Source organism: Salminus brasiliensis, chromosome 22 (genome assembly GCF_030463535.1).
Source record: "Salminus brasiliensis chromosome 22, fSalBra1.hap2, whole genome shotgun sequence".
Lineage (NCBI taxonomy): Eukaryota > Metazoa > Chordata > Actinopteri > Characiformes > Bryconidae > Salminus > Salminus brasiliensis.
This window is the reverse complement of record NC_132899.1, coordinates 766680-794170: the sequence shown is the minus strand read 5'-3', so window position 1 is coordinate 794170 and position 27491 is coordinate 766680. Positions and strand designations below refer to the sequence as shown.

The 27491-nt window shown below is 39.8% G+C and overlaps 1 protein-coding gene across 1 annotated transcript; it reads right to left on the bottom strand.

The window, feature by feature from the left end:
* On the bottom strand, window positions 1–27208 carry LOC140544378 (uncharacterized). The gene is made up of 7 exons (XM_072667901.1): window positions 26919–27208; window positions 25439–26533; window positions 23044–23116; window positions 20429–21216; window positions 16784–17023; window positions 12949–13785; window positions 1–1844 (listed from the first exon to the last, which is right to left on the bottom strand). The coding sequence occupies exons 2-7, from the start codon at window positions 26433–26435 to the stop codon at window positions 925–927; spliced, it is 3855 nt and encodes a 1284-aa protein (XP_072524002.1). The 5' UTR covers window positions 26436–26533; window positions 26919–27208; the 3' UTR covers window positions 1–924.
* Between the last annotated feature and the right edge of the window lie 283 nt (window positions 27209–27491).

The window sequence follows — 27491 nt, the reverse complement described above, 5'->3', positions numbered from 1 at the left end:
TCCCACTTGTTCCTACACACGGAGCTTAAAACGTTTCTCTCCTGTGTGGATGTTCTCCACACTCAGAAAGGATGGAATTTACCACACACATGAGATTAGAGATAGAAACACACCCACCACCACATGCACTCTTAATTTAGACAGAAAAGAAGAGGAGACTGAGTAATTTAGGTGTAATACAGGGAATTTTAATTCAGTTTATTTATCTCTGTATTGGCAGCATTGAGTATAGCATAATTAAACAATTGAGTAATCAGTATACAGTATATAGATCATAACTTAGTTTAGTATGTCACATGTAATAAATAAAGATTATTTCAAATAATTCCTCTCTTTTCTCTCTACTGCTCCCAGTGTTTGATGATGATGATGATGCCCAGACCGATATTTCCTCAACCCTGGATCTGAACCCCTACTAACCTGAAGTGAAATTAAAAACCATGGGTGGGGAATTTCAGTCCCGGAAAGTTAGATTCCTGCACAGTTTGTGGTTTCCCTGCTCAAGCACAACTGATTAAATGTTTAACACACTGATTACCAGGTTTAGTAGCTAGAGCAGGGAACAAAACAAATAAAATATGCAGATCAGTGACCAGGACCAAGGGTGGGAAATACTGGCTTAGACTGCTAGTTTAGTCTTGTGTTTTTGCGATGCATTGGGGTTCTACTGCCAGACCTGTCCACCTTCTACAAAAAGAGCAGAATGAACAAGCCAAGACACCCTCTGGGCACCAAAGCTTTTTTTGACCCACCCATTTCCTACAAAGCTCCTTTAAGATGTTGGAAGGTCTTTTAGGAACATTTATTTATTTTTAACTAAACATTACTTGTTCATGAAGTAGTAGATTAACAGCTGACATGCCCACAGTCTGCTTTATTGGCTGATGTTTAGAAGAATGAAAAACAGACATTTCCATTTCCTTCCTAAAAATAATAACATTGTGCACCACTGCTTTCACAAACACCACGTGTGATCTTAATGCACTTGTGTGACTTTAAAGTACTCAAATGTCTGAAGCTCCACTCACACTCTGAGCAGAAATAGGGTTTCTCTCCTGTGTGAATCTGCTGGTGTCTTAAAAGAGTACATTTGTCACCAAAACTGATCCCACACTCTGAGCACTCGTACGGCTTCTCTCCACTGTGAGTGCGCTGGTGTGTTTGGAGATTGCTCTTCTGATTAAAGCTCTTCCCACACTCGGAGCACTGATACGGTTTCTCTCCTGTGTGAGTACGTTGGTGTGACTGAAGGGTACCTTTGTTCCTAAAACTCTTCCCACAGTCTAAACAGTCGTATGGTTTTTCTCCTTTGTGAATAAGCTGGTGTCGATGGAGACTATTCTGACGACTAAAACTGTTCCCACACTCTGGACAGCTATATGGTTTCTCACCAGTGTGAACTCGCTGATGCACTTGAAGGTGACTCTGTTGATTAAAACTCTTTTCACACTCTGAACAATGAAACGGTTTCTCTCCAGTGTGAGTCCGCCGGTGTATTTGGAAACTACTAGGATGATTAAAGCTCTTCCCACAGTCTGAGCACTGATACGGTTTTTCTCCGGTGTGAATGTGCTGGTGTAGTTTTAGGTGACAGCGTTGAGTAAAACTCTTCCCACAATCTGAGCAGTGATGAGATCTTTTCTTTATGCTACTTTTTTGCAATCGACTGTGAGATATGTCAGTGCAGGAAGTACCAGGGGACGCCTCCTCGTTACTGAAGAGTTCTCCGATATCCATATTGGTCAAGCACTGTGCCGTATTCCTCGCTGTTGTGTTTTCTGATGTGTTTGTGGAGAAAATGTTAAAATGATTGTTGGCAGATAGACTTGAGGGACTGCAGAAGACTTAGAACAGGTCGTCATTCATTTCTGATGAAGGAAAAGTAAAAAAAAAAGTTAAGTGTGAAATTGAGCACAAAATATCACAAAATTATCATAAATGAGAGATTATTTATTTGGAGAATATTTATGCTCCTAATTAACGTGTTTTTTTTATTTGTCTACACCATCATTAAAATAAATCTGTTTGTGTGTTGCCCTGAGAAGCCAGTGGTCAGGAATGTATCCAGTATTTACAGGTTAGGGTTTTTTTTTATCTAATTTAAAAAGGTAAACTTTTCATATATTTTATTGTCTATATTTAATTTATTACAGGTAAAATTACATTTCATTGTCTTTTGATAAGTATAGCTAATTGTTTATAAAAAAATATGAAATATATAAAGACAGAAATCACTTTCTAAAATTATCAGAATATTTTATTTGGAGGTTGAATAAATTCCTATTCAAAACAGTATAACAATGTCTCTCTTGCTCAAGTTCAGCACATGTAACCACAATCCGCTGAAAGAATGCTTATATTCAGGTCTACCATTTGAGCAACATAGAGCTATTACTATGACAGCCTTTCTACATTTAAGGAACATTGCCAAACTAAGAAATTCCTTATCTCTACAGGACTGCCACCCACCACCACCCATACCAGACCAACGGCACACCCTCTTCCACTGCTACCTGTTTAATGACCATGATAAAACCTAAATGGACAGCCATTATTAATATCACCACTATTACCCATCATTCCTTTGACCATCACTGACATGGCTGTATTAAGTTAATCTACACCATGATTATAATATTATGATGGTTTGGTAACTTTTATCAATAATTTATAAATAGTTCTGATCAGAGGAGGACGGGTTGGGTCCCCCTTGTGAGTCTTGGTTCCTCCCAAGGTTTCTTCCTCCAGCTCTGTGTAGTGTAACAGTGTGTGTAAGGGTGTATAAAGGCAGTGTAACAGTGTGTGAGGGTGTATAAAGGCAGTGTAACAGTGTGTAAAGGTGTATAAAGGTAGTGTAATCAGTGTGTTTAAGGGTGTATAAAGGCAGTGTAATCAGTGTGTGTAAGGGTGTATAAAGGCAGTGTAATCAGTGTGTGTAAATGTGTATAAAGGCAGTGTAACAGTGTGTGTAAGGGTGTATAAAGGTAGTGTAATCAGTGTGTGTAAGGGTGTATAAAGGCAGTGTAATCAGTGTGTGTAAGGGTGTATAAAGGCAGTGTAATCAGTGTGTGTAAGGGTGTATAAAGGCAGTGTAACAGTGTGTGTAAGGGTGTATAAAGGCAGTGTAATCAGTGTGTGTAAGGGTGTATAAAGGCAGTGTAAACAGTGTGTGTAAGGGTGTATAAAGGCAGTGTAACAGTGTGTGTAAGGGTGTATAAAGGCAGTGTAATCAGTGTGTGTAAGGGTGTATAAAGGCAGTGTAACAGTGTGTGTAAGGGTGTATAAAGGCAGTGTAATCAGTGTGTGTAAGGGTGTATAAAAGCAGTGTAATCAGTGTGTGTAAGGGTGTATAAAGGCAGTGTAAACAGTGTGTCTAAGGGTGTATAAAGACAGCGTAACAGTGTGTGTAAGGGTGTATAAAGGCAGTGTAACAGTGTGTGTAAGGGTGTATAAAGGCAGTGTAATCAGTGTGTGTAAGGGTGTATAAAGGCAGTGTAACAGTGTGTGTAAGGGTGTATAAAGGCAGTGTAATCAGTGTGTGTGAGGGTGTATAAAGGCAGTGTAATCAGTGTGTGTGAGGGTGTATAAAGGCAGTATAACAGTGTATGTAAGGGTGTATAAAGGCAGTGTAACAGTGTGTGTAAGGGTGTATAAAAGCAGTGTAACAGTGTGTGTAAGGGTGTATAAAGGCAGTGTAATCAGTGTGTGTGAGGGTGGATAAAGGCAGTGTAATCAGTGTGTGTAAGGGTGTATAAAAGCAGTGTAATCAGTGTGTGTAAGGGTGTATAAAGGCAGTGTAACAGTGTGTGTTAGGGTGTATAAAGGCAGTGTAATCAGTGTGTGTAAGGGTGTATAAAGGCAGTGTAAACAGTGTGTGTAAGGGTGTATAAAGGCAGTGTAATCAGTGTGTGTAAGGGTGTGTAAAGGCAGTGTAACAGTGTGTAAGGGTGTATAAAGGCAGTGTAATCAGTGTGTGTAAGGGTGTATAAAGGCAGTGTAAACAGTGTGTGTAAGGGTGTATAAAGGCAGTGTAATCAGTGTGTGTAAGGGTGTATAAAGGCAGTGTAATCAGTGTGTGTAAGGGTGTATAAAGGCAGTGTAACAGTGTGTAAGGGTGTATAAAGGCAGTGTAACAATGTGTGTAAGGGTGTATAAAGGCAGTGTAATCAGTGTGTGTAAGGGTGTATAAAGGCAGTGTAATCAGTGTGTGTAAGGGTGTATAAAGGCAGTGTAACAGTGTGTGTAAGGGTGTATAAAGGCAGTGTAATCAGTGTGTGTAAGGGTGTATAAAGGCAGTGTAAACAGTGTGTAAGGGTGTATAAAGGCAGTGTAACAGTGTGTGTGTAAGGGTGTATAAAGGCAGTGTAACAGTGTGTGTAAGGGTGTATAAAGGCAGTGTAACAGTGTGTGTAAGGGTGTATAAAGGCATTGTAATCAGTGTGTGTAAGGGTGTATAAAGGCAGTGTAAACAGTGTGTGTAAGGGTGTATAAAGGCAGTGTAACAGTGTGTGTAAGGGTGTATAAAGGCAGTGTAATCAGTGTGTGTAAGGGTGTATAAAGGTAGTGTAACAGTGTGTGTAAGGGTGTATAAAGGCATTGTAATCAGTGTGTGTAAGGGTGTATAAAGGCAGTGTAACAGTGTGTAAGGGTGTATAAAGGCAGTGTAACAGTGTGTGTGAGGGTGTATAAAGGCAGTGTAATCAGTGTGTGTAAGGGTGTATAAAGGCAGTGTAACAGTGTGTGTAAGGGTGTATAAAGGCATTGTAATCAGTGTGTGTAAGGGTGTATAAAGGCAGTGTAAACAGTGTGTGTAAGGGTGTATAAAGGCAGTGTAACAGTGTGTGTAAGGGTGTATAAAGGCAGTATAATCAGTGTGTGTAAGGGTGTATAAAGGTAGTGTAACAGTGTGTGTAAGGGTGTATAAAGGCATTGTAATCAGTGTGTGTAAGGGTGTATAAAGGCAGTGTAAACAGTGTGTGTAAGGGTGTATAAAGGCAGTGTAACAGTGTGTGTAAGGGTGTATAAAGGCAGTGTAACAGTGTGTGTAAGGGTGTATAAAGGCAGTGTAACAGTGTGTGTAAGGGTGTATAAAGGCAGTGTAACAGTGTGTGTAAGGGTGTATAAAGGCAGTGTAATCAGTGTGTGTAAGGGTGTATAAAGGCAGTGTAATCAGTGTGTGTAAGGGTCTATAAAGGCAGTGTAACAGTGTGTGTAACGGTGTATAAAGGCAGTGTAACAGTGTGTGTAAGGGTGTATAAAGGCAGTGTAATCAGTGTGTGTAAGGGTGTATAAAGGCAGTGTAATCAGTGTGTGTAAGGGTGTATAAAGGCAGTGTAACAGTGTGTGTAAGGGTGTATAAAGGCAGTGTAACAGTGTGTGTAAGGGTGTATAAAGGCAGTGTAATCAGTGTGTGTAAGGGTGTATAAAGGCAGTGTAACAGTGTGTAAGGGTGTATAAAGGCAGTGTAATCAGTGTGTGTAAGGGTGTATAAAGGCAGTGTAATCAGTGTGTGTAAGGGTCTATAAAGGCAGTGTAATCAGTGTGTGTAAGGGTGTATAAAGGCAGTGTAACAGTGTGTGTAAGGGTGTATAAAGGCAGTGTAACAGTGTGTGTAAGGGTGTATAAAGGCAGTGTAACAGTGTGTGTAAGGGTGTATAAAGGCAGTGTAACAGTGTGTGTAAGGGTGTATAAAGGCAGTGTAATCAGTGTGTGTAAGGGTGTATAAAGGCAGTGTAAACAGTGTGTGTAAGGGTGTATAAAGGCAGTGTAATCAGTGTGTGTAAGGGTGTATAAAGGCAGTGTAACAGTGTGTGTAAGGGTGTATAAAGGCAGTGTAACAGTGTGTGTAAGGGTGTATAAAGGCAGTGTAACAGTGTGTGTAAGGGTGTATAAAGGCAGTGTAACAGTGTGTGTAAGGGTGTATAAAGGCAGTGTAATCAGTGTGTGTAAGGGTGTATAAAGGTAGTGTAACAGTGTGTGTAAGGGTGTATAAAGGCATTGTAATCAGTGTGTGTAAGGGTGTATAAAGGCAGTGTAAACAGTGTGTGTAAGGGTGTATAAAGGCAGTGTAACAGTGTGTAAGGGTGTATAAAGGCAGTGTAACAGTGTGTAAGGGTGTATAAAGGCAGTGTAACAGTGTGTGTAAGGGTGTATAAAGGCAGTGTAATCAGTGTGTGTAAGGGTGTATAAAGGCAGTGTAACAGTGTGTGTAAGGGTGTATAAAGGCAGTGTAATCAGTGTGTGTAAGGGTGTATAAAGGCAGTGTAAACAGTGTGTGTAAGGGTGTATAAAGGCAGTGTAACAGTGTGTGTAAGGGTGTATAAAGGCAGTGTAACAGTGTGTGTAAGGGTGTATAAAGGCAGTGTAACAGTGTGTGTAAGGGTGTATAAAGGCAGTGTAATCAGTGTGTGTAAGGGTGTATAAAGGCAGTGTAATCAGTGTGTGTAAGGGTGTATAAAGGCAGTGTAACAGTGTGTAAGGGTGTATAAAGGCAGTGTAATCAGTATGTGTAAGGGTGTATAAAGGCAGTGTAATCAGTGTGTGTAAGGGTCTATAAAAGCAGTGTAATCAGTGTGTGTAAGGGTGTATAAAGGCAGTGTAACAGTGTGTGTAAGGGTGTATAAAGGCAGTGTAACAGTGTGTGTAAGGGTGTATAAAGGCAGTGTAACAGTGTGTGTAAGGGTGTATAAAGGCAGTGTAATCAGTGTGTGTAAGGGTGTATAAAGGCAGTGTAACAGTGTGTAAGGGTGTATAAAGGCAGTGTAATCAGTGTGTGTAAGGGTGTATAAAGGCAGTGTAATCAGTGTGTGTAAGGGTGTATAAAGGCAGTGTAACAGTGTGTGTAAGGGTGTATAAAGGCAGTGTAACAGTGTGTGTAAGGGTGTATAAAGGCAGTGTAACAGTGTGTGTAAGGGTGTATAAAGGCAGTGTAACAGTGTGTGTAAGGGTGTATAAAGGTAGTGTAATCAGTGTGTGTAAGGGTGTATAAAGGCAGTGTAATCAGTGTGTGTAAGGGTGTATAAAGGCAGTGTAACAGTGTGTGTAAGGGTGTATAAAGGCAGTGTAATCAGTGTGTGTAAGGGTGTATAAAGGCAGTGTAAACAGTGTGTGTAAGGGTGTATAAAGGCAGTGTAATCAGTGTGTGTAAGGGTGTATAAAGGCAGTGTAACAGTGTGTGTAAGGGTGTATAAAGGCAGTGTAACAGTGTGTGTAAGGGTGTATAAAGGCAGTGTAATCAGTGTGTGTAAGGGTGTATAAAGGCAGTGTAATCAGTGTGTGTAAGGGTGTATAAAGGCAGTGTAAACAGTGTGTGTAAGGGTGTATAAAGGCAGTGTAATCAGTGTGTGTAAGGGTGTATAAAGGCAGTGTAACAGTGTGTGTAAGGGTGTATAAAGGCAGTGTAACAGTGTGTGTAAGGGTGTATAAAGGCAGTGTAATCAGTGTGTGTAAGGGTGTATAAAGGTAGTGTAACAGTGTGTGTAAGGGTGTATAAAGGCATTGTAATCAGTGTGTGTAAGGGTGTATAAAGGCAGTGTAAACAGTGTGTGTAAGGGTGTATAAAGGCAGTGTAACAGTGTGTAAGGGTGTATAAAGGCAGTGTAACAGTGTGTGTAAGGGTGTATAAAGGCAGTGTAATCAGTGTGTGTAAGGGTGTATAAAGGCAGTGTAACAGTGTGTGTAAAGGTGTATAAAGGCATTGTAATCAGTGTGTGTAAGGGTGTATAAAGGCAGTGTAAACAGTGTGTGTAAGGGTGTATAAAGGCAGTGTAACAGTGTGTGTAAGGGTGTATAAAGGCAGTGTAATCAGTGTGTGTAAGGGTGTATAAAGGTAGTGTAACAGTGTGTGTAAGGGTGTATAAAGGCATTGTAATCAGTGTGTGTAAGGGTGTATAAAGGCAGTGTAAACAGTGTGTGTAAGGGTGTATAAAGGCAGTGTAACAGTGTGTGTAAGGGTGTATAAAGGCAGTGTAACAGTGTGTGTAAGGGTGTATAAAGGCAGTGTAACAGTGTGTGTAAGGGTGTATAAAGGCAGTGTAACAGTGTGTGTAAGGGTGTATAAAGGCAGTGTAATCAGTGTGTGTAAGGGTGTATAAAGGCAGTGTAACAGTGTGTAAGGGTGTATAAAGGCAGTGTAATCAGTATGTGTAAGGGTGTATAAAGGCAGTGTAATCAGTGTGTGTAAGGGTGTATAAAGGCAGTGTAATCAGTGTGTGTAAGGGTGTATAAAGGCAGTGTAACAGTGTGTGTAAGGGTGTATAAAGGCAGTGTAACAGTGTGTGTAAGGGTGTATAAAGGCAGTGTAATCAGTGTGTGTAAGGGTGTATAAAGGCAGTGTAACAGTGTGTAAGGGTGTATAAAGGCAGTGTAATCAGTGTGTGTAAGGGTGTATAAAGGCAGTGTAATCAGTGTGTGTAAGGGTCTATAAAGGCAGTGTAACAGTGTGTGTAAGGGTGTATAAAGGCAGTGTAACAGTGTGTGTAAGGGTGTATAAAGGCAGTGTAACAGTGTGTGTAAGGGTGTATAAAGGCAGTGTAACAGTGTGTGTAAGGGTGTATAAAGGTAGTGTAATCAGTGTGTGTAAGGGTGTATAAAGGCAGTGTAATCAGTGTGTGTAAGGGTGTATAAAGGCAGTGTAACAGTGTGTGTAAGGGTGTATAAAGGCAGTGTAATCAGTGTGTGTAAGGGTGTATAAAGGCAGTGTAAACAGTGTGTGTAAGGGTGTATAAAGGCAGTGTAATCAGTGTGTGTAAGGGTGTATAAAGGCAGTGTAACAGTGTGTGTAAGGGTGTATAAAGGCAGTGTAACAGTGTGTGTAAGGGTGTATAAAGGCAGTGTAATCAGTGTGTGTAAGGGTGTATAAAGGCAGTGTAATCAGTGTGTGTAAGGGTGTATAAAGGCAGTGTAAACAGTGTGTGTAAGGGTGTATAAAGGCAGTGTAATCAGTGTGTGTAAGGGTGTATAAAGGCAGTGTAACAGTGTGTGTAAGGGTGTATAAAGGCAGTGTAACAGTGTGTGTAAGGGTGTATAAAGGCAGTGTAACAGTGTGTGTAAGGGTGTATAAAGGCAGTGTAACAGTGTGTGTAAGGGTGTATAAAGGCAGTGTAACAGTGTGTGTAAGGGTGTATAAAGGCAGTGTAATCAGTGTGTGTAAGGGTGTATAAAGGCAGTGTAAACAGTGTGTGTAAGGGTGTATAAAGGCAGTGTAATCAGTGTGTGTAAGGGTGTATAAAGGCAGTGTAACAGTGTGTGTAAGGGTGTATAAAGGCAGTGTAAACAGTGTGTGTAAGGGTGTATAAAGGCAGTGTAACAGTGTGTGTAAGGGTGTATAAAGGCAGTGTAACAGTGTGTGTAAGGGTGTATAAAGGCAGTGTAATCAGTGTGTGTAAGGGTGTATAAAGGCAGTGTAATCAGTGTGTGTAAGGGTGTATAAAGGCAGTGTAAACAGTGTGTGTAAGGGTGTATAAAGGCAGTGTAATCAGTGTGTGTAAGGGTGTATAAAGGCAGTGTAAACAGTGTGTGTAAGGGTGTATAAAGGCAGTGTAATCAGTGTGTGTAAGGGTGTATAAAGGCAGTGTAACAGTGTGTGTAAGGGTGTATAAAGGCAGTGTAACAGTGTGTGTAAGGGTGTATAAAGGCAGTGTAACAGTGTGTGTAAGGGTGTATAAAGGCAGTGTAATCAGTGTGTGTGAGGGTGTATAAAGGCAGTGTAACAGTGTGTGTAAGGGTGTATAAAGGCAGTGTAATCAGTGTGTGTAAGGGTGTATAAAGGCAGTGTAACAGTGTGTGTAAGGGTGTATAAAGGCAGTGTAACAGTGTGTGTAAGGGTGTATAAAGGCAGTGTAATCAGTGTGTGTAAGGGTGTATAAAGGCAGTGTAACAGTGTGTGTAAGGGTGTATAAAGGCAGTGTAATCAGTGTGTGTAAGGGTGTATAAAGGCAGTGTAACAGTGTGTGTAAGGGTGTATAAAGGCAGTGTAACAGTGTGTGTAAGGGTGTATAAAGGCAGTGTAATCAGTGTGTGTAAGGGTGTATAAAGGCAGTGTAATCAGTGTGTGTAAGGGTGTATAAAGGCAGTGTAACAGTGTGTGTAAGGGTCTATAAAGGCAGTGTAACAGTGTGTGTAAGGGTGTATAAAGGCAGTGTAACAGTGTGTGTAAGGGTGTATAAAGGCAGTGTAACAGTGTGTGTAAGGGTGTATAAAGGCAGTGTAATCAGTGTGTGTGAGGGTGTATAAAGGCAGTGTAACAGTGTGTGTAAGGGTGTATAAAGGCAGTGTAACAGTGTGTGTAAGGGTGTATAAAGGCAGTGTAATCAGTGTGTGTAAGGGTGTATAAAGGCAGTGTAACAGTGTGTGTAAGGGTGTATAAAGGCAGTGTAACAGTGTGTGTAAGGGTGTATAAAGGCAGTGTAATCAGTGTGTGTAAGGGTGTATAAAGGCAGTGTAATCAGTGTGTGTAAGGGTGTATAAAGGCAGTGTAACAGTGTGTGTAAGGGTGTATAAAGGCAGTGTAATCAGTGTGTGTAAGGGTGTATAAAGGCAGTGTAATCAGTGTGTGTAAGGGTGTATAAAGGCAGTGTAACAGTGTGTGTAAGGGTCTATAAAGGCAGTGTAACAGTGTGTGTAAGGGTGTATAAAGGCAGTGTAACAGTGTGTGTAAGGGTGTATAAAGGCAGTGTAACAGTGTGTGTAAGGGTGTATAAAGGCAGTGTAATCAGTGTGTGTGAGGGTGTATAAAGGCAGTGTAACAGTGTGTGTAAGGGTGTATAAAGGCAGTGTAATCAGTGTGTGTAAGGGTGTATAAAGGCAGTGTAAACAGGGTAAAGTGCTGAACGGGTCTCTACCTTCAGCAGTGCAGCTCCTGATCCTCTTACTCCAACAGCACCGAGGAAGCGCGGAGGCGGGTTCGGGTTCGGAGCAGCTTCTCCGGCTCCGGCTCCTCCGGTACTGGGACAGCCGGCAAGGAGAGCAGTTTTTTGGGGGATCGGAGGAGAGGAGTTGGAAGTGAAAAACAGGACCCTTTGGATGATTTGGAGAAAACCCTGCAAGATCAGAACGGGATCTTCTTCTCCAGTTTTTTGTGGGTTGTGAAGAACCAAATAGAGAACATCGCCCCCTCCTGGGAGGAAACGGTGTTATTAAAAACGGTGCTCGTGTCTCAAATCCCACCTGTATTCCGAAAACCCCGCCTCCCGCACTACCACTAGAGACCACCATGTGAGAAGTCATCACAGAACCCAGAGGAACCTCCACCAGCAATGTTGACTGATTTAGCATTTTAAGGAAACTCATAAGAAAATGAACTGAACTGCTCCATGCATGTTCTTCTTCCTCAGCTTCAGTGGAAACGCACCATGATATTTCATAAAAAACAATATCATATATTACAGAAATAGAAATGAGGCAGGATGATATATCAGTGAATCCAGTTTAATTACCTCTACTGAATAGACAGTAAGTGTTTAACAGCTTATTAACAATTGATTATTAGATGCAATCACTAACTTAAACAACACATACATACATTTTTATGAATACACAGAAAACAGCATATGGTCTATAATTTATTGTTTCTCCTTTCTGCTTCCAAAACACCTGATCCAAATAATCAAGAGCCCATTTTCCTAAAATCATCTTCTCTCCTCCCCAATTTGAAAACCACAATATGGTCGTCCTGTATCAGTCTGATGTGAATTACAGAAATGGTGGAGAGGATCCTTTGTTTTTATGCTTCTTCTGCCTTTAATTAGCTCCTGAAGCTTGATGCTCACATTTAGGAAACATTTCAAAATGTATGCCTTTAATTAAAATCTGAACCAAAGTCTTATATTTTAATTAGATCCGAGTTATTACCTCTTTTTTTATTAATACTCTTCTCTTTCATCTTCTACTAAAATTAACTGTCTCGTTAATAAACTCTTTTTTGTGTAATGGCACTAAACTGAGCTGCAGGAATAACTGATTCACAGGACTGAAGGAATGATCTGGTTTAAAAACATTTGCTGAACTCATTCACAATTCAACTGTCAATTGAACTGAACTCAGTGAAGTCATTTAATTCAGTCACAAGCTCAACTGTGTTGCTCCTGCTACTTCACATAACCTTACACATAACTTCCCCCAGTGAAGCATAATAATATTTCAACAACTACCAATTTTCCTATTTATGTCAAATACAAAACATGTACTGAAATATATTTATTTCCCTTATTGTCTCTTTCACTGCTGTTGCTGGACTTTATCCTGTCTGTTAAGACCTTTCAGAAGCTACCTGCATGAAAAGTTCTCTAGAATTAAAGCCTATTATAAATCAAGCTTATTAAGAAGATGCTTCTGGGAGACCCAGTCCAGCTCACCAACGGCCATTTACTGAATTAATGTGGGAGATAAGCTGTGGAAGGCAGTGGAGCTCCCGAACCACAGTTAAGAAACACTTGCCTAAACTGCACATCTAGCCTTTTCTTTCTTATCCTTGTGACGTTTGAGTTTGAAGAAGGGCATGAATGACTGACCCTCTTGACAAATCTGTCCATCCACATCTACTGAGTACCAGTGCTGTATGTAAAATGTAAGTTCTTGCAAAACAAATGCATTATTGTTATTATTATTATTATTACTATTATTATTATTATTATTATTATTATTATATTGTCATTTGCCATCAGTTTGGTTTCTGTGAATGCTTGGTTTTGATGGATCCGCTGTCTCCTAGGAACTAGGACTGGTAAATACATGTCAAGTCACAAAATAAGAAAAGAAATTTAGACCTAAAGAACTAAAAATTTCAGATAATCAAAAAGAAAATCTAAAGAATTACAAACCCACTTGAATGTGTATATGTATCCCATTAAACATAATACGTGGTGTAAAATCATTGACACCAATATAATTCCATAATCACATGGAATAAATTTTTTTTTACAGAAATCTAAAAATAAAAGCATTGTGCACCAGTGCTTTCACAAACACCCCGTGTGATCTTAATGCACTTGTGAGAGTTTAAAGTACTCAAATGTCTGAAGCTCCACCCACACTCTGAGCAGTAATATGGTTTCTCTCCTGTATGAATCTGCTGGTGTTTTTGGAGGGTATTTTTGCAACTAAAACTGACCCCACATTCTGAGCACTCGTACGGCTTCTCTCCAGTGTGAGAGCGCTGGTGTGTTTGGAGATTGATCTTCTGATTAAAGCTCTTCCCACACTCTGAACAGTGATAGGGTTTCTCTCCTGTGTGAGTACGCTGGTGTGTTAAGAGGGTTGCCCTGTTCCTAAAATTCCTCCCACACTCTGAGCACTCATACGGCTTCTCTCCTGAGTGAATTCTCTGGTGCCTTCTGAGATGATTCTGTTGATTAAAACTCTTCCCGCACTCAGAGCAGCGATAAGGTTTATCTCCGGTGTGAATACGCTGGTGCGTTTTGAGATCACCCCTGTCACGGAAACTCTTCCCACACTCTGAGCAGTGATATGGCTTCTCTCCAGTGTGAATGCGTCGATGTACGGTGAGGGTACTCTGTCGAGTAAAAGTCTTCCCACACTCAGGACAGAGAGGAGTTCTCTTAGTTCCTGGACTTTTCTGTGTTCTACTGCATGATGCTTCAGAACTGGAAATACCAGGAGATGCTTGTGGAGTAGTGGAGCTACTTCTGGAGTCCATATTCTCACATTTAATCTGTCCTGATTTCAGCAGCGGAGATACTCCTCTTGGAAGTGTATCCTGATGTATTTGAGGATGTTTATTGTGCAAATGGACACTAGGAGTAGAAGAGGCCTGGGAACATGATGTTGTTCATTTCTGCAAGAGGGAAAAAAACATTAAAATCTCAGCAGACAAAGTGTTATGTAATTGGCTTGGTACCATAATTTATACATTTCAGAACAAGACAACAATGACTCAATACAGAAAGAGTTGGCACCCTTGCACCCTGTCAAGTGGGTTTTCCTGCCTCATGCCTAATCACTTCAAGGAGGCCCCTGACCCACCATGACCCACAACAAAAACATTCTAAATCTGATTTAGAATTCAGTCCCAGATGTTGATTTTTAGACTTTTATCACTGATGAAAGCAGAAAAAGTGGGGGAAAAAAGCTTTGGATATGAAGTGTTGGAGACATTCATGTGTTGTAATTGAAAATGTATATTGTAAGTTTGGATTAAATTCTTCATTAATATTTGTAACTTTTGCATTTGGGTATATAAGAATTTAGGAACATAATTGGTTTATGTGATGCAATTTAATTGGCTGCTGAGTTCAGTAAAAAAAGCGTGAGGACACATCACAGTCCTTTGCATCACAGTCCTTTGACCGTCACATTGCTTAATTTAGAAGTCAGGAATTCATCTTTTGTTTTGTATGATTTTAAGTTTAATGGTAAACCCCAAAGAAAAGCTTGAAATTAAGATCTTTTATTTTCTGATACGTGTTGTGTGTAAAAGAACTTCGGTGTTTAAGGCTACTGAGTCAGCACGCTGCACTCACATGAAGTGTATCCTAATAAAATAAAAATTAAAAAAAGTTATCCTAATTTTATTGATATAGATTCAGCTGATTAAACACATTTGAACTTGTGGTCTTGTGTGGTGTTCTGTGATCTTATGTTGCAAAGTGCGGCTGGAGGAGTGTTTTTTTCTTTATTGTGTATTTGTACACAGATGAAACTTCAATACAGCATCTTGAACTAAGCTTTTATTTGCTCATCACAGATACCAAGGACAATACACAGTAACTGAGAAACTCGTGAATCCTGATCCTTTATCTAACCCATTTCTAAACCAGAGCTGATGTGTCCTACCATTTGTGTCAGTGTAAGACCTCTGTAATACACCAAACAGTCCTTTCAATAGTCCGTTCCTGGTTGGTTCTCTTGGAGAAGCCTGGTGGCTTTGAATGGCTTGTTGTTTGTCCTGCACAGCCTCAGTACTGCAATCTGTGTTCTTGACCAATTAGTCAGTTCTAGGTTCACTATGTTGACGCATCCAAGCTGTACATCATACATCTTTTTAATGGCTGGAAGTGTTTTCATGGGCACAATTTAAGATGCATCATCTTCTGTGCATAGAAAAGGGTTACACACGAAACCAAACTCCGGTTTGGCAGAAATTGTGGTGGCAGTAATTCTAGCACTGCAAACCAATGTAACTGATTTCATACAAGAATCCTATAAAGAAGAACCTTGTTTAAGTATGTTTTACATATTTACACATAAGAAGTGCTAGTCCTCCTGCAGTGTGTGTAAGGGTGTATAAAGGCAGTGTAATCAGTGTGTGTAAGGGTGTATAAAGGCAGTGTAACAGTGTGTGTAAGGGTGTATAAAGGCAGTGTAACAGTGTGTGTAAGGGTGTATAAAGGCAGTGTAACAGTGTGTTTAAGGGTGTATAAAGGCAGTGTAATCAGTGTGTGTAAGGGTCTATAAAGGCAGTGTAACAGTGTGTGTAAGGGTGTATAAAGGCAGTGTAACAGTGTGTGTAAGGGTGTATAAAGGCAGTGTAATCAGTGTGTGTAAGGGTCTATAAAGGCAGTGTAACAGTGTGTGTAAGGGTCTATAAAGGCAGTGTAACAGTGTGTGTAAGGGTGTATAAAGGCAGTGTAACAGTGTGTGTAAGGGTGTATAAAGGCAGTGTAATCAGTGTGTGTAAGGGTGTATAAAGGCAGTGTAATCAGTGTGTGTAAGGGTGTATAAAGGCAGTGTAACAGTGTGTAATGGTGTATAAAGGCAATGTAATCAGTGTGTGTAAGGGTGTATAAAGGTAGTGTAACAGTGTGTGTAAGGGTGTATAAAGGCAGTGTAATCAGTGTGTGTAAGGGTGTATAAAGGCAGTGTAATCAGTGTGTGTAAGGGTGTATAAAGGCAGTGTAATCAGTGTGTGTAAGGGTGTATAAAGGTAGTGTAACAGTGTGTGTAAGGGTGTATAAAGGCAGTGTAATCAGTGTGTGTAAGGGTGTATAAAGGCAGTGTAACAGTGTGTGTAAGGGTGTATAAAGGCAGTGTAATCAGTGTGTGTAAGGGTGTATAAAGGCAGTGTAACAGTGTGTGTAAGGGTGTATAAAGGCAGTGTAACAGTGTGTGTAAGGGTGTATAAAGGCAGTGTAATCAGTGTGTGTAAGGGTGTATAAAGGCAGTGTAATCAGTGTGTGTAAGGGTGTATAAAGGTAGTGTAACAGTGTGTGTAAGGGTGTATAAAGGCAGTGTAATCAGTGTGTGTAAGGGTGTATAAAGGCAGTGTAATCAGTGTGTGTAAGGGTGTATAAAGGCAGTGTAAACAGTGTGTGTAAGGGTGTATAAAGGCAGTGTAACAGTGTGTGTAAGGGTGTATAAAGGCAGTGTAACAGTGTGTGTAAGGGTGTATAAAGGCAGTGTAATCAGTGTGTGTAAGGGTGTATAAAGGCAGTGTAACAGTGTGTGTAAGGGTGTATAAAGGCAGTGTAACAGTGTGTGTAAGGGTGTATAAAGGCAGTGTAATCAGTGTGTGTAAGGGTCTATAAAGGCAGTGTAACAGTGTGTGTAAGGGTCTATAAAGGCAGTGTAACAGTGTGTGTAAGGGTGTATAAAGGCAGTGTAATCAGTGTGTGTAAGGGTCTATAAAGGCAGTGTAACAGTGTGTGTAAGGGTCTATAAAGGCAGTGTAACAGTGTGTGTGAGGGTGTATAAAGGCAGTGTAACAGTGTGTGTAAGGGTGTATAAAGGCAGTGTAACAGTGTGTGTAAGGGTCTATAAAGGCAGTGTAAACAGGGTAAAGTGCTGAACGGGTCTCTACCTTCAGCAGTGCAGCTCCTGATCCTCTTACTCCAACGGCACTGAGGAAGCGCGGAGGCGGGTTCGGGTTCGGAGCTTCTCCGGCTCCGGCTCCTCCGGTACTGGGACAGCCGGCAAGGAGAGCAGTTTTCGGGGATCGGAGGAGAAGAGTTGGATCGGGAAGTAAAGCTGGGCCTTTTGCATGATATGGAGAAAACCGTGAAGGGGATCTTCTTCTCCTCTGCTTCATTCGAGTTGTAGAACCTTGAAGAGACCATCGCCCCCATCTGGACTGCAAGGGCTTCACACTGGCATTGGTGTTATTCGCAACTCAAATCCCACCTGTATTCCGACAAAACCCACCAACCGCACTACCGCTGGAGTCCATCAAATGAGAGGTCATCACCGCGACATCCACAGTGACAGAATCAGTGCACGTGAAAGGTAGAAGATTACTTCTTTATCATCTGCACTGTTGACCACTTGGTCTTAAACTGGATACTTTTTAGTGTAACAGCAGTGGGCTGCTTAGAAAACAAAGCACCGATAAAAGTCTTTCATTTTTACTTTATAAACACAAATAAAGACACAATGCCGTAATTCATTACATGTAAGGTCAGATGTTTCAACCCCTTCTGATCAGCCTGCTGAAAAACATACTGGTGAACCGCTTCTTGGCCACTATAGCGAATGTTCTCTTTGTTGGTTGGCAGGGGCGTGCCTAGACCACGAGGAGACCCGGGGCTCAGCCAGAGAAGGTCAATTTGGTCTATGAATTTTGTACCAACTGTTCGCGAAATCAAACACCTCGGACATATAATTAGTGTCAAATCTGTGTAGAAGCTCGGCAAATGTCATCTAGCAGCACGATTTAGATATTTTAATCATGTGGTGTCATGTCAAGGAACAGGTGGGTTACTTGTTATTGCGGATTTGGATCTTTGCGATGTTTCTTATACATTCATAAGAAAATGTGTTATTTTATTTAATGAAGTCAGCTAACTAACATCCAGTGTCAATTATTAATGTCATTATTTTATTTTATTAACAACCAAGACATAAATGGCAATATTTGCTACGTACTAAAAAGTTAGGGAATAAGGACATCAGGATAACCCAGAAACTGTCATAAAATTAACCCAAGACCACTCACTCATTATTATTTTTAGCATAACTTTTATGCAATTTTATGAAATGATAAAAAATATCAAAATCAGTTGAAAACAGTTACCGGTTTTCCAAAAGGTGTAACACACACATACACATACTATGCAGAGATCTCAGGTCGATCTAAAATTTGTTTTTGTTCCAAATAGAAATATGTTAAAAATCTACAATCAGCACAATCTACAATTCTGTTGGGGATATAATTCACTGATTTCACATAGCTTACAGTTCATTAGAAAATACTCCTTAGAAAGAATCAAGAAATCGAAAGTTTCACCACAGTCTGATTATTTTTACGGTTTGTATTTTGTTTTAATAAACTAAATACATGATTGCACAGAGTGGAAGTTTGCTTTATCCCGACCCCTACTAGTTACCTGCTCCATCTGAAATCTCACCTCTTCTCACCTCATTTCATCCACCTCCCTGTTCTGAAAATGAATCTGCTGTCTCGACCATGTTATATGATTTTTAGTTATCTTGTTTTACCACACCGATGGAAAGCATAGAATAAGGCGCACTGGGCCTTACTCTTTTACGAGTATTTAGGAAAAATATTTTTTGTAAATACCCGCAGCAGTGTTTCTAATCTCAAAATGTTCCTAAATAGGACCACAATTTACACCTTTAATGACTGCACTTATTATTTAAGTATCAATAATAAATTCAGATTTCTAATTCCAAAATTCCAACAGCGTGTACAGATGAACTGTTTGCTAAACTACATTGTTAAACACTAGTAATTAATTCATTAATTAAACTAGTTAATTCATTCAATTGGATTTTTTCACCATAAGCAGTTTTGACCGCTCTCGCTTCGTGGCCGGGAGACTACTGCTGGTACTCCCCTTGAACCTGTACATCTTTTCGTACAAACTGGTGGGAGAACCAGCGACTTCGCCTTCTTCCCGCCACAGTACCCAACCGATTCTTACATAATTACTTAATTTACAAAAGTATATAATTATACACAGTACATAACCACTACTACTACTGCTACTACTACTACTAAGAAGAAGAAGAAGAATACAACAGTCAAGAGAAAAAACCTCACGGCCGTGAGCAGAGATTATTGGAGGGGCATTTTACACCCCTCCGAACTTTGAAGGGGACAAGCCAAAGCTAAAATCCTTTTCGGTCAGGGATTACATGGGATTCCGGGGTACGTTTCTTTTTCACACCAGCTCCTCTCTGTTTTTATTCCAGTGCAGATCAACCTCGGTCGGTCTCTGAGAAAATTACAGGCTCATTCACCTACTGTTCTTCTGCAGTTGTATCACCTGTAAAAATGTTTAAGAGACGTTTTTTTTTTCAATTGAGTTTAATGGTTAAGATGTGACCAAACTAGTTATGGTGACCGACCAGAACTGGTCTGGCTGGTTGACTAGCTTGGTTGGTCGTGCTGGTACACCATTCATTTAAAATCAAAACAAACCCTATGCTGATCAAGAGCTAAACTAGTTAACCATCTTAACCAACCTGACTAGTTTGAGATGACCAGGCTGTTTTATTTTAGCAGGGTCAACAATACCCAGCTTTACTCCCGCTGTTAATGATGTGGGTTGTTGCAGTCTGCCGTTATCTTTCCCCCTCAGACCTGTGAAAACTGTCAAGTGAAGATTGACAAACTATTTCTCATATACAGCGCAACAACAGGTGCTACTTTATCCATAATTTAGTAGAGATTATGATCGAATTTATAGATTATGGAATATATATATATATATATATATATATATGGTTTTGTTGAATTAGGTATGGTCTTTTAGAATTAGCAATTGCTATCTGATCTCTAAAGAGAATTAAATTAAAGATTCTTTTCAGCTTTTAATTCAGCGCATTATATTTGTTTTAGACAGAAAAATACGCCCCATACAAGGGATTATTCTTAATCTTCAGTGGAAACGCAACATGCTATTTTATAAAGACCAGTAATAAAAACAAAAATAAAAGAATAGTACAGCGAATTCGGTTTAATTAAAATAACAACCCTTTTCACTATTTTCTACTTTCCTTTCTTGACTCAACTAATCAGAGCCCAGTTTCCTAAAAGCATCTTCACTCATCACCATTTTTAAAACCACAATATGGTCGTCCTTTAGCGCTGTTGCTGAACTTTAGAACCTGTCTGCAAGGCACTTTCAGAGGCTACCTGCTTGAATGGTTCTCAAACATTTAAAAGAAAATGGTTTCAGGAAACCCAGCCCAGCTATTCAACCCCCATTTAGTAAGTTGGTCTGAGAATATTATGTGTGACGTATCTGTGGTTAAAGAATAGCATAAATGATGATTTCAAGTCATAAATTAGAAGGAACTTAAGATCAGAACTAAAAATTGCCAGCAATTCAAAAAGTGACAAACCTACTTACCTACTACATGTGTGCATGTATGCTAGGACGTGTGTGGTGTACAATCACATATATAATCCCACAGTTATAGATATATATTTGCAAATCCCATGAAAGAAGTCATCTGTCTCCATGACGATAATACATAATTACAGAAATCTAAAAATAAAAGCATTGTGCACCAGTGCTTTCACAAACACCCCGTGTGATCTTAATGCACTTGTGTGACTTTAAAGTACTCAAATGTCTGAAGCTCCACCCACACTCCGAGCAGTAATATGGTTTCTCTCCTGTATGAATCTGCTGGTGTTTTTGGAGGGTATTTCTGCCACTAAAACTGACCCCACATTCTGAGCACTCGTACGGCTTCTCTCCAGTGTGAGTTCGCTGGTGTGTTTGGAGGTTGCTCTTCTGATTAAAGCTCTTCCCACACTCTGAACAGTGATAGGGTTTCTCTCCTGTGTGAGTACGCTGGTGTGTTAAGAGGGTTCCTCTGTTCCTAAAATTCCTCCCACACTCTGAGCACTCATACGGCTTCTCTCCTGAGTGAATTCTCTGGTGCCTTTGGAGATGATTCTGTTGATTAAAACTCTTCCCGCACTCAGAGCAGTGAAACGGTTTCTCACCTGTGTGAGTGCGCTGATGTATTTGGAGACTGTTTGGATAATTAAAGCTCTTCCCGCAGTCTGAACACTGATAGGGTTTCTTTCCCGAATGAACGTACTGGTGTAGCTGCAGGTTGAACCGCTGAGTAAAACTCTTCCCGCACTCTGAGCAGTTGTAAGGTTTCTTCTTCCCTGTACCTTTCTGCATATGTCTGGAAGATATAGCAGTCTGAAGACCGTGAGAGGATGTTTGCTGAGTACCGAAGCTTGCTCCGAATTCCATACTCTCACATTTAATCTCTCCTGGTTTCAGCATCTTGATGGACTTTTTTTGGTGTTTCACGATGTCTTTATGGAGGTCAATTTAAACCGCAGTCAAAATAAACTCGGGGAGTATGGAAACAGTGTGTCCTTCATTTCTGGTGGGGAAGAAATGAAAACAGGTAGCATGCATTAATGCAAAATACACTGGCATGCAAATGTTTGGGTACCCCAGATAAACATTTGTTAGTGTGAATAACTAAGCAAGTATGCTAGCGAATATGTCGATACGGCCCAATCCATCAGAAGCGGGTCAGACACGGGTGCCGTGCACCATGGCTGAAAAAAATACAACATTTTATGTATTTGAGCAGTGTCCTTAATCACAACACCACTATAACAATATAATGATCTGTTTCAATCTATAATCTATGATATATGTAAACTATTACACTGAAATTACTTACAACTGTATGATCTCTTTTAATCACTGTCAGAATTTACCCCCACCCTAATACTATTTCTGTATTCAACATAAAACAAATTGAGGTTCATTCTCACTTATTTTGTTAGAGTTTTTTTTTTATTATTATTTTCTCTTTTTACCAATTCCACTTTTTTACACTTTTTATAAAATATTTTTACATTCACGCATTTAAATGAAAAATGCCTAAACAACATTCACTTGAACTTTTTATAGACCCCAGCATTCAGACAGATAAGGTTCTTTATTTTTAATAACTTGTTTGTTTATTATTTACTTTATTTAACTTGAGTCTTATATTCATATGTATTAATGCATTCTTCCATTGTTGTTTTACGTATCGAAATAAAGTACATGCTAACACAATGCTCGACAGAACAGAAAATGCTATTATTAACCAAAATCACAGAAGCTCAAATTCCTGCAGGTATCGAAGACGAAGACTGCTTCTGTTTTTACTTATCCTTGATGGGGGAAAAAGTCTGGCCAGCTCAAGCTGGTTAACTGGTTGATCAGTTTAACATTTGGCCATTATACGGTGTGTTTTCATTTGAGTGAGGGTTTAGCTGGTCAACCACCGGTATGACCATCTTAATAACCAGATTGTCGACCAGCAAGGGCATGTTGGTCGGGTTAATGGACCAAACTCCCATGAAAACGCACAATGATTTACCAGAATACAGTATGATTTCTCCAGCGTTTTAACAGCGACCACCAAAGACCAGCGTAGACAACTTAAAATCAGCTACCAGCAAAAGCTGGAACTGAACTGGATTTTTAAAAGGGAGATTTTAACCCCTTTAAAGTGCCAGGCCTCCTGCCGTGTGTGTAAGGGTGTATAAAGGCAGTGTAACAGTGTGTGTAAGGGTGTATAAAGGCAGTGTAATCGGTGTGTGTAAGGGTGTATAAAGGTAGTGTAACAGTGTGTGTAAGGGTGTATAAAGGCAGTGTAATCAGTGTGTGTAAGGGTGTATAAAGGCAGTGTAACAGTGTGTAAGGGTGTATAAAGGCAGTGTAACAGTGTGTGTAAGGGTGTATAAAGGCAGTGTAATCAGTGTGTGTAAGGGTGTATAAAGGCAGTGTAAACAGTGTGTGTAAGGGTCTATAAAGGCAGTGTAACAGTGTGTGTAAGGGTGTATAAAGGCAGTGTAATCAGTGTGTGTAAGGGTGTATAAAGGCAGTGTAATCAGTGTGTGTAAGGGTGTATAAAGGCAGTGTAAACAGTGTGTGTAAGGGTGTATAAAGGCAGTGTAACAGTGTGTGTAAGGGTGTATAAAGGCAGTGTAATCAGTGTGTGTAAGGGTGTATAAAGGCAGTGTAACAGTGTGTGTAAGGGTGTATAAAGGCAGTGTAATCAGTGTGTGTAAGGGTGTATAAAGGCAGTGTAAACAGGGTAAAGTGCTGAACGGGTCTCTACCTTCAGCAGTGCAGCTCCTGATCCTCTTACTCCAACAGCACCGAGGAAGCGCGGAGGCGGGTTCGGGTTCGGAGCAGCTTCTCCGGCTCCGGCTCCTCCGGTACTGGGACAGCCGGCAAGGAGAGCAGTTTTCGGGGAACGGGAAGGGGAGGTTGGATCAAGAGGTTCTGGACGAAGCCGTGAACTGCTGATCAAAAGAAGATCTTCTTCTCCCCCGGTTTGTGTGCTAGAGAACCACAGTTACATAATAGCGCCCCCACTTGGGTACAGAACTTAAAATAGGCTACTATTTAAATTCCACCTATATTCCGACAAACCCCTGTACTACGACTGGCTAGTATGACCCACTACAGGATTCATCGGTTGGAAAAGTAGACTCCATTACTGTAGCATTCTGCAGATTAAAAACAGTCATGTATTGTAATAACTAGTTATTCGAGGTTCTGTGAATTCCTTTGGAGGTCTATCCACAGATGTTGATGGTGTTTCAGTCGGGGGACAGTGAGAACCATGGCAGAACCTTCAGCTTGATCAGCTTGAGCTTGATTGTGTGGAATCTTATTCTCTAATTAAACAAATGTTCACGAATTACAGTTACTATTAACAAATACAGTAATTGCAAAGTCAGGACAGCTTAAATCTTTTCTGGTCGGTTTAATCACACTGGTTGACTTGCTTGGTCCAGTTGGCCATGCACTTTGCTGGTCAAGATCTAAGCTGGTTCAACTTTAAAGTAAACAGTGATTTACACAGCTTTTCTATTTCACATAAATTCAGGTTGTTATACTTTAACCAGTTCAAACTTGATCAGGTAACTAATTCAAAAACAGATGTTTACTGTGGCATCACTGGGATTTGAGCACCATAAAGAATTTTTGATTTTGATCTGCCAAATATGTTTACACTATGTAAAAAGACTGACTTTAAAGTGCAAGTAACCTGGTTGGCTTAACATTTAAAGTTTACTGAACATCACCAAGACATTAACACAGAACATAACATATCTTTCTATAACCTCACCATTTGATGTTCAATTAACTTAGAATTAGGTTATGTTAAATTATAATCCAACATATTCAAGTTGTATTCTCTGCACAACAGATAACACTGTTGAACACAACAACACAATGGAAAGATACCGGTAATTTACTGGAAATTTATCTGAAAATTTCCACCCATTTGCAACCCTATTCATTATCATGTTAACATAAACATAAAACAAAGAGATATTCTACACATTCTAACATGTCATTTCAGATCAGATTACTTGTAGTTTGTATATAAACAAAGATTTAACAGGTTGTTGAGTAGAGTGAGCATAGAAACACCTCTGAATATAGTATCAATTCAATTGTACTACAGAAAACATTTGCATGTACACACAGCAACATGTCCTACACAAGGTGTTTACTTTTGTAGTACAGTGTCCCTTCAAGATGTTGAAGAACCTTCACAGCCATATCTTTGAAATCTTGAAGCCAAAATGGCATAACATTGCTTGCAAACTGTTTCATAAGTTAAGACTTTTGATAAGCTTTATATTAAATTGAAGCCATAAATTACAATGAACTTTACCCTACTTGCATGTCTGAATGACCAAGTATTATCATTTCCAACTCATCTTGCGAACCTGACTCAATCAAGGTTTCTTCGCACATGTTAAGGATACAACCCTTTCTCTGAAAAAGGGTTGTGGGTGTGGGTGACCACATCATCTTTCATCATTTTCAGGCTTGACAACTGCAAATCACTACTGGCTGGTCTTCATATGCATACTTCTTCACTGGCTTACTGTAAATTCTCATCCATACAACCATACACCCATACAGTGTCCAAGCAGCACTGTCTCTGAAGATCAATCACTTTGAGAAGCACTGAAATAAAACTACCACTGACTAGAATGCCCTAAATTGTACTTGATATCAATATTGTAGTGATAAATTACTGCGGCACTGTGTTTAATTCTGTCTAGGTATCCCCACTGACAAAATTTCTAGCATCTTCCTAACTCAAGGATATTTTAGATACTAGTCAGTCTGTAATTACAAAATGATGCATAATGATCTCATAATATACAGAATAGGTAAAAAATTTTTTTTTTTTTGAAGTTTTGTAATACTGTACATATGGCCATTATTGAAGACATTTATATTGCAAAATTAAACAATATCTTAAAAAACAATAATGTAAAACAAGTTTGACAAACTCAACTAATTTACATTTACAGTATTTGCATTTATCTGATGATCTTATTCTATTACAAGCTCTTACATGTGAACCATTTAACATAGGAAGATTTATGAGTCTTACCCAAGAACTAGTGTAAAGTGGTGTACTTGAACCACTGGGGAATTCTACACAGGGAGGGCAGTGCTATAACCAACTATACCACCAGCATCAACACCATTCTACCCTTATTTAATGCACTTGTGTCTATTTATAGTTCTTATATGCCGGAAGTTTCGCCCACACTCTGAGCAGTAATATTGTTTCTCTCCTGTGTGGGTATGATAATGTTTTCGAAGAGTACCTTTATCTCTAAAACCTTTCCCACACACTGAGCACTCATATGGTTTTTCTCCTGTGTGAACGCGCTGGTGTACTTTCAGTCTTCTGTGTACATTAAAACTCTTCCCACACTCTGAGCACTGATACGGTTTCTCTCCTGTGTGAGTGCGATGATGTGCTTGGAGTTCACCATTGTCACGAAATTTCTTCCCACACTCCAAGCAGGGATACGGTTTCTCTCCTGTGTGAATGTGCTGGTGTTGCCGGAGATTACTTTGTTGACTAAATCTCTTCCCACATTCTGAGCAGTAATATGGTTTCTCTCCAGTGTGAATGCGCTGGTGTATATAAAGAGTATTTTGAACATTAAAACTTTTCCCACACTCTGAACAATGGTATGGTTTCTCTCCAGTGTGAATACGCTGATGTACCAGGAGATCACTCCTGGTACGGAAACGCTTTCCACACTCTGAGCAGGGATATGGTTTTTCTCCTGTGTGAATTCGTTGGTGTCGTTGGAGATGTGCCCGTTGAGTAAAGTTCTTCCCATATTCTAAGCAGGGATATGGTTTCTCTCCTGTGTGAACGCGATTGTGTTTTTGTAGATGACACTGTTCAGTAAAACTCTTCCCACAGTCTGAGCAGTAATAAGGTTTCTCACCTAAGTGAATGCGCTGGTGTTTTTGGAGGACACCTTTGTCTCTAAAACTCTTTCCACAGTCTGAGCATTTGTACGGTTTTTCTCCTGTGTGAATCAGTTGGTGTCTTTGGAGATGACTCTGCCGATTAAAACCCATTCCACACTCTGAGCAGTGGTAAGCACTCTTTTTTCCTGTTTGTTCTTGAATATGGTTGTAAGATTTGTTAGCACAGTGACAATGAAGGGGTGTTTGCTGAGTGCCTCTTGATTCCATATTCTCAATTTTATTCTTTCTTGATTGGATCAGTGTGAAGACAGAGTAGGGCAAAAGACACTAGGAACAGCGGACGATTGGTGAAAGGATGTTTGTTTCTGTAAAAGGAAAATGTAAAAAATAAATTACAGCATGAAATGCATAAAAAGTATAACTTGAAAAGAGGTTTGTTCCAAATGTTCAGTGAATATCAGAACAATAGTTTGAATACAGAAGAACAAAAAAACTATTTGGTTTGTTCTCAGGCCATGCTTTGGGGAACCCTTGTAGTTTTTCAGTAATTAAAACTGCATAATGAAAACAATTGAAGTAGCTTGTCTTTTAACTTGTCTTCAGTCTTCCCAAACCAGCCAGGTCATTCAGCTACTACATCCCCCTATTACTGGCTTCCATGACTGCTCACAAATAATTAATGTAATCAAATTTAAAAAGTGAACATACGTCTTTACAACAATTGTGAATATTTACTACTTTACATAATACCTTTAGAAGACAGCGAGAGATGTTTATGAAGCGCGGAGGCGGGTTCGGAGCAGCTTCTCCGTCTCCGGCTCCTCCGATACTGGGACAGCCGGCAAGGAGGCACGGAGAGCAGTTTTCAGGGAACGGGGAGGGGAGTTCGTTCGGGACGATCTGGAGAAAGCCGTGAACTGGTCATCAGAACCGGTTCTTCCTCTCCCCAGGTTATTGGAGTTGGACAACCACAGTTATAAAACAGCGCCCCAACTGGACTGCAGAGGTTTAACTATGGAACCATGGTATTATATTTTTAAACTCACCTGTATTCCGAAACCCTTTTGAAGTTCATACGAAATCAACCAATTGAGAAGTCGAGAGATTTACAGTTTGTATAAAGTGATAAAAGAAAATACAATCAGATAACAGGGCATGTATACAGTTACATAAACAACTAAACTTAAATATACGTAAATAAAACAAGTTTGACTTATTTAGGATGTCCAAAAATTAAGTATATAAATCTTTTCAACGTTTTATCGATTGTTTTAGGAATGATAAGGAACACTGCTATAACCATTGTAATTATTACTATTAACA

Bases quoted from the DNA above. Each gene is read 5' to 3' on its own strand.
- LOC140544378 (XM_072667901.1), bottom strand. From the start codon at position 26,435: ATGGAATCAAGAGGCACTCAGCAAACACCCCTTCATTGTCACTGTGCT. The intron at 17,024-20,428 runs GTGCACAATGCT...AAGCCCTTGCAG, and splicing joins GGGTGTTTGTGAAAGCACTG to TCCAGATGGGGGCGATGGTC. The intron at 1,845-12,948 runs GTGCACAATGCT...ACCTGTTCTAAG, and splicing joins GGGTGTTTGTGAAAGCACTG to TCTTCTGCAGTCCCTCAAGT.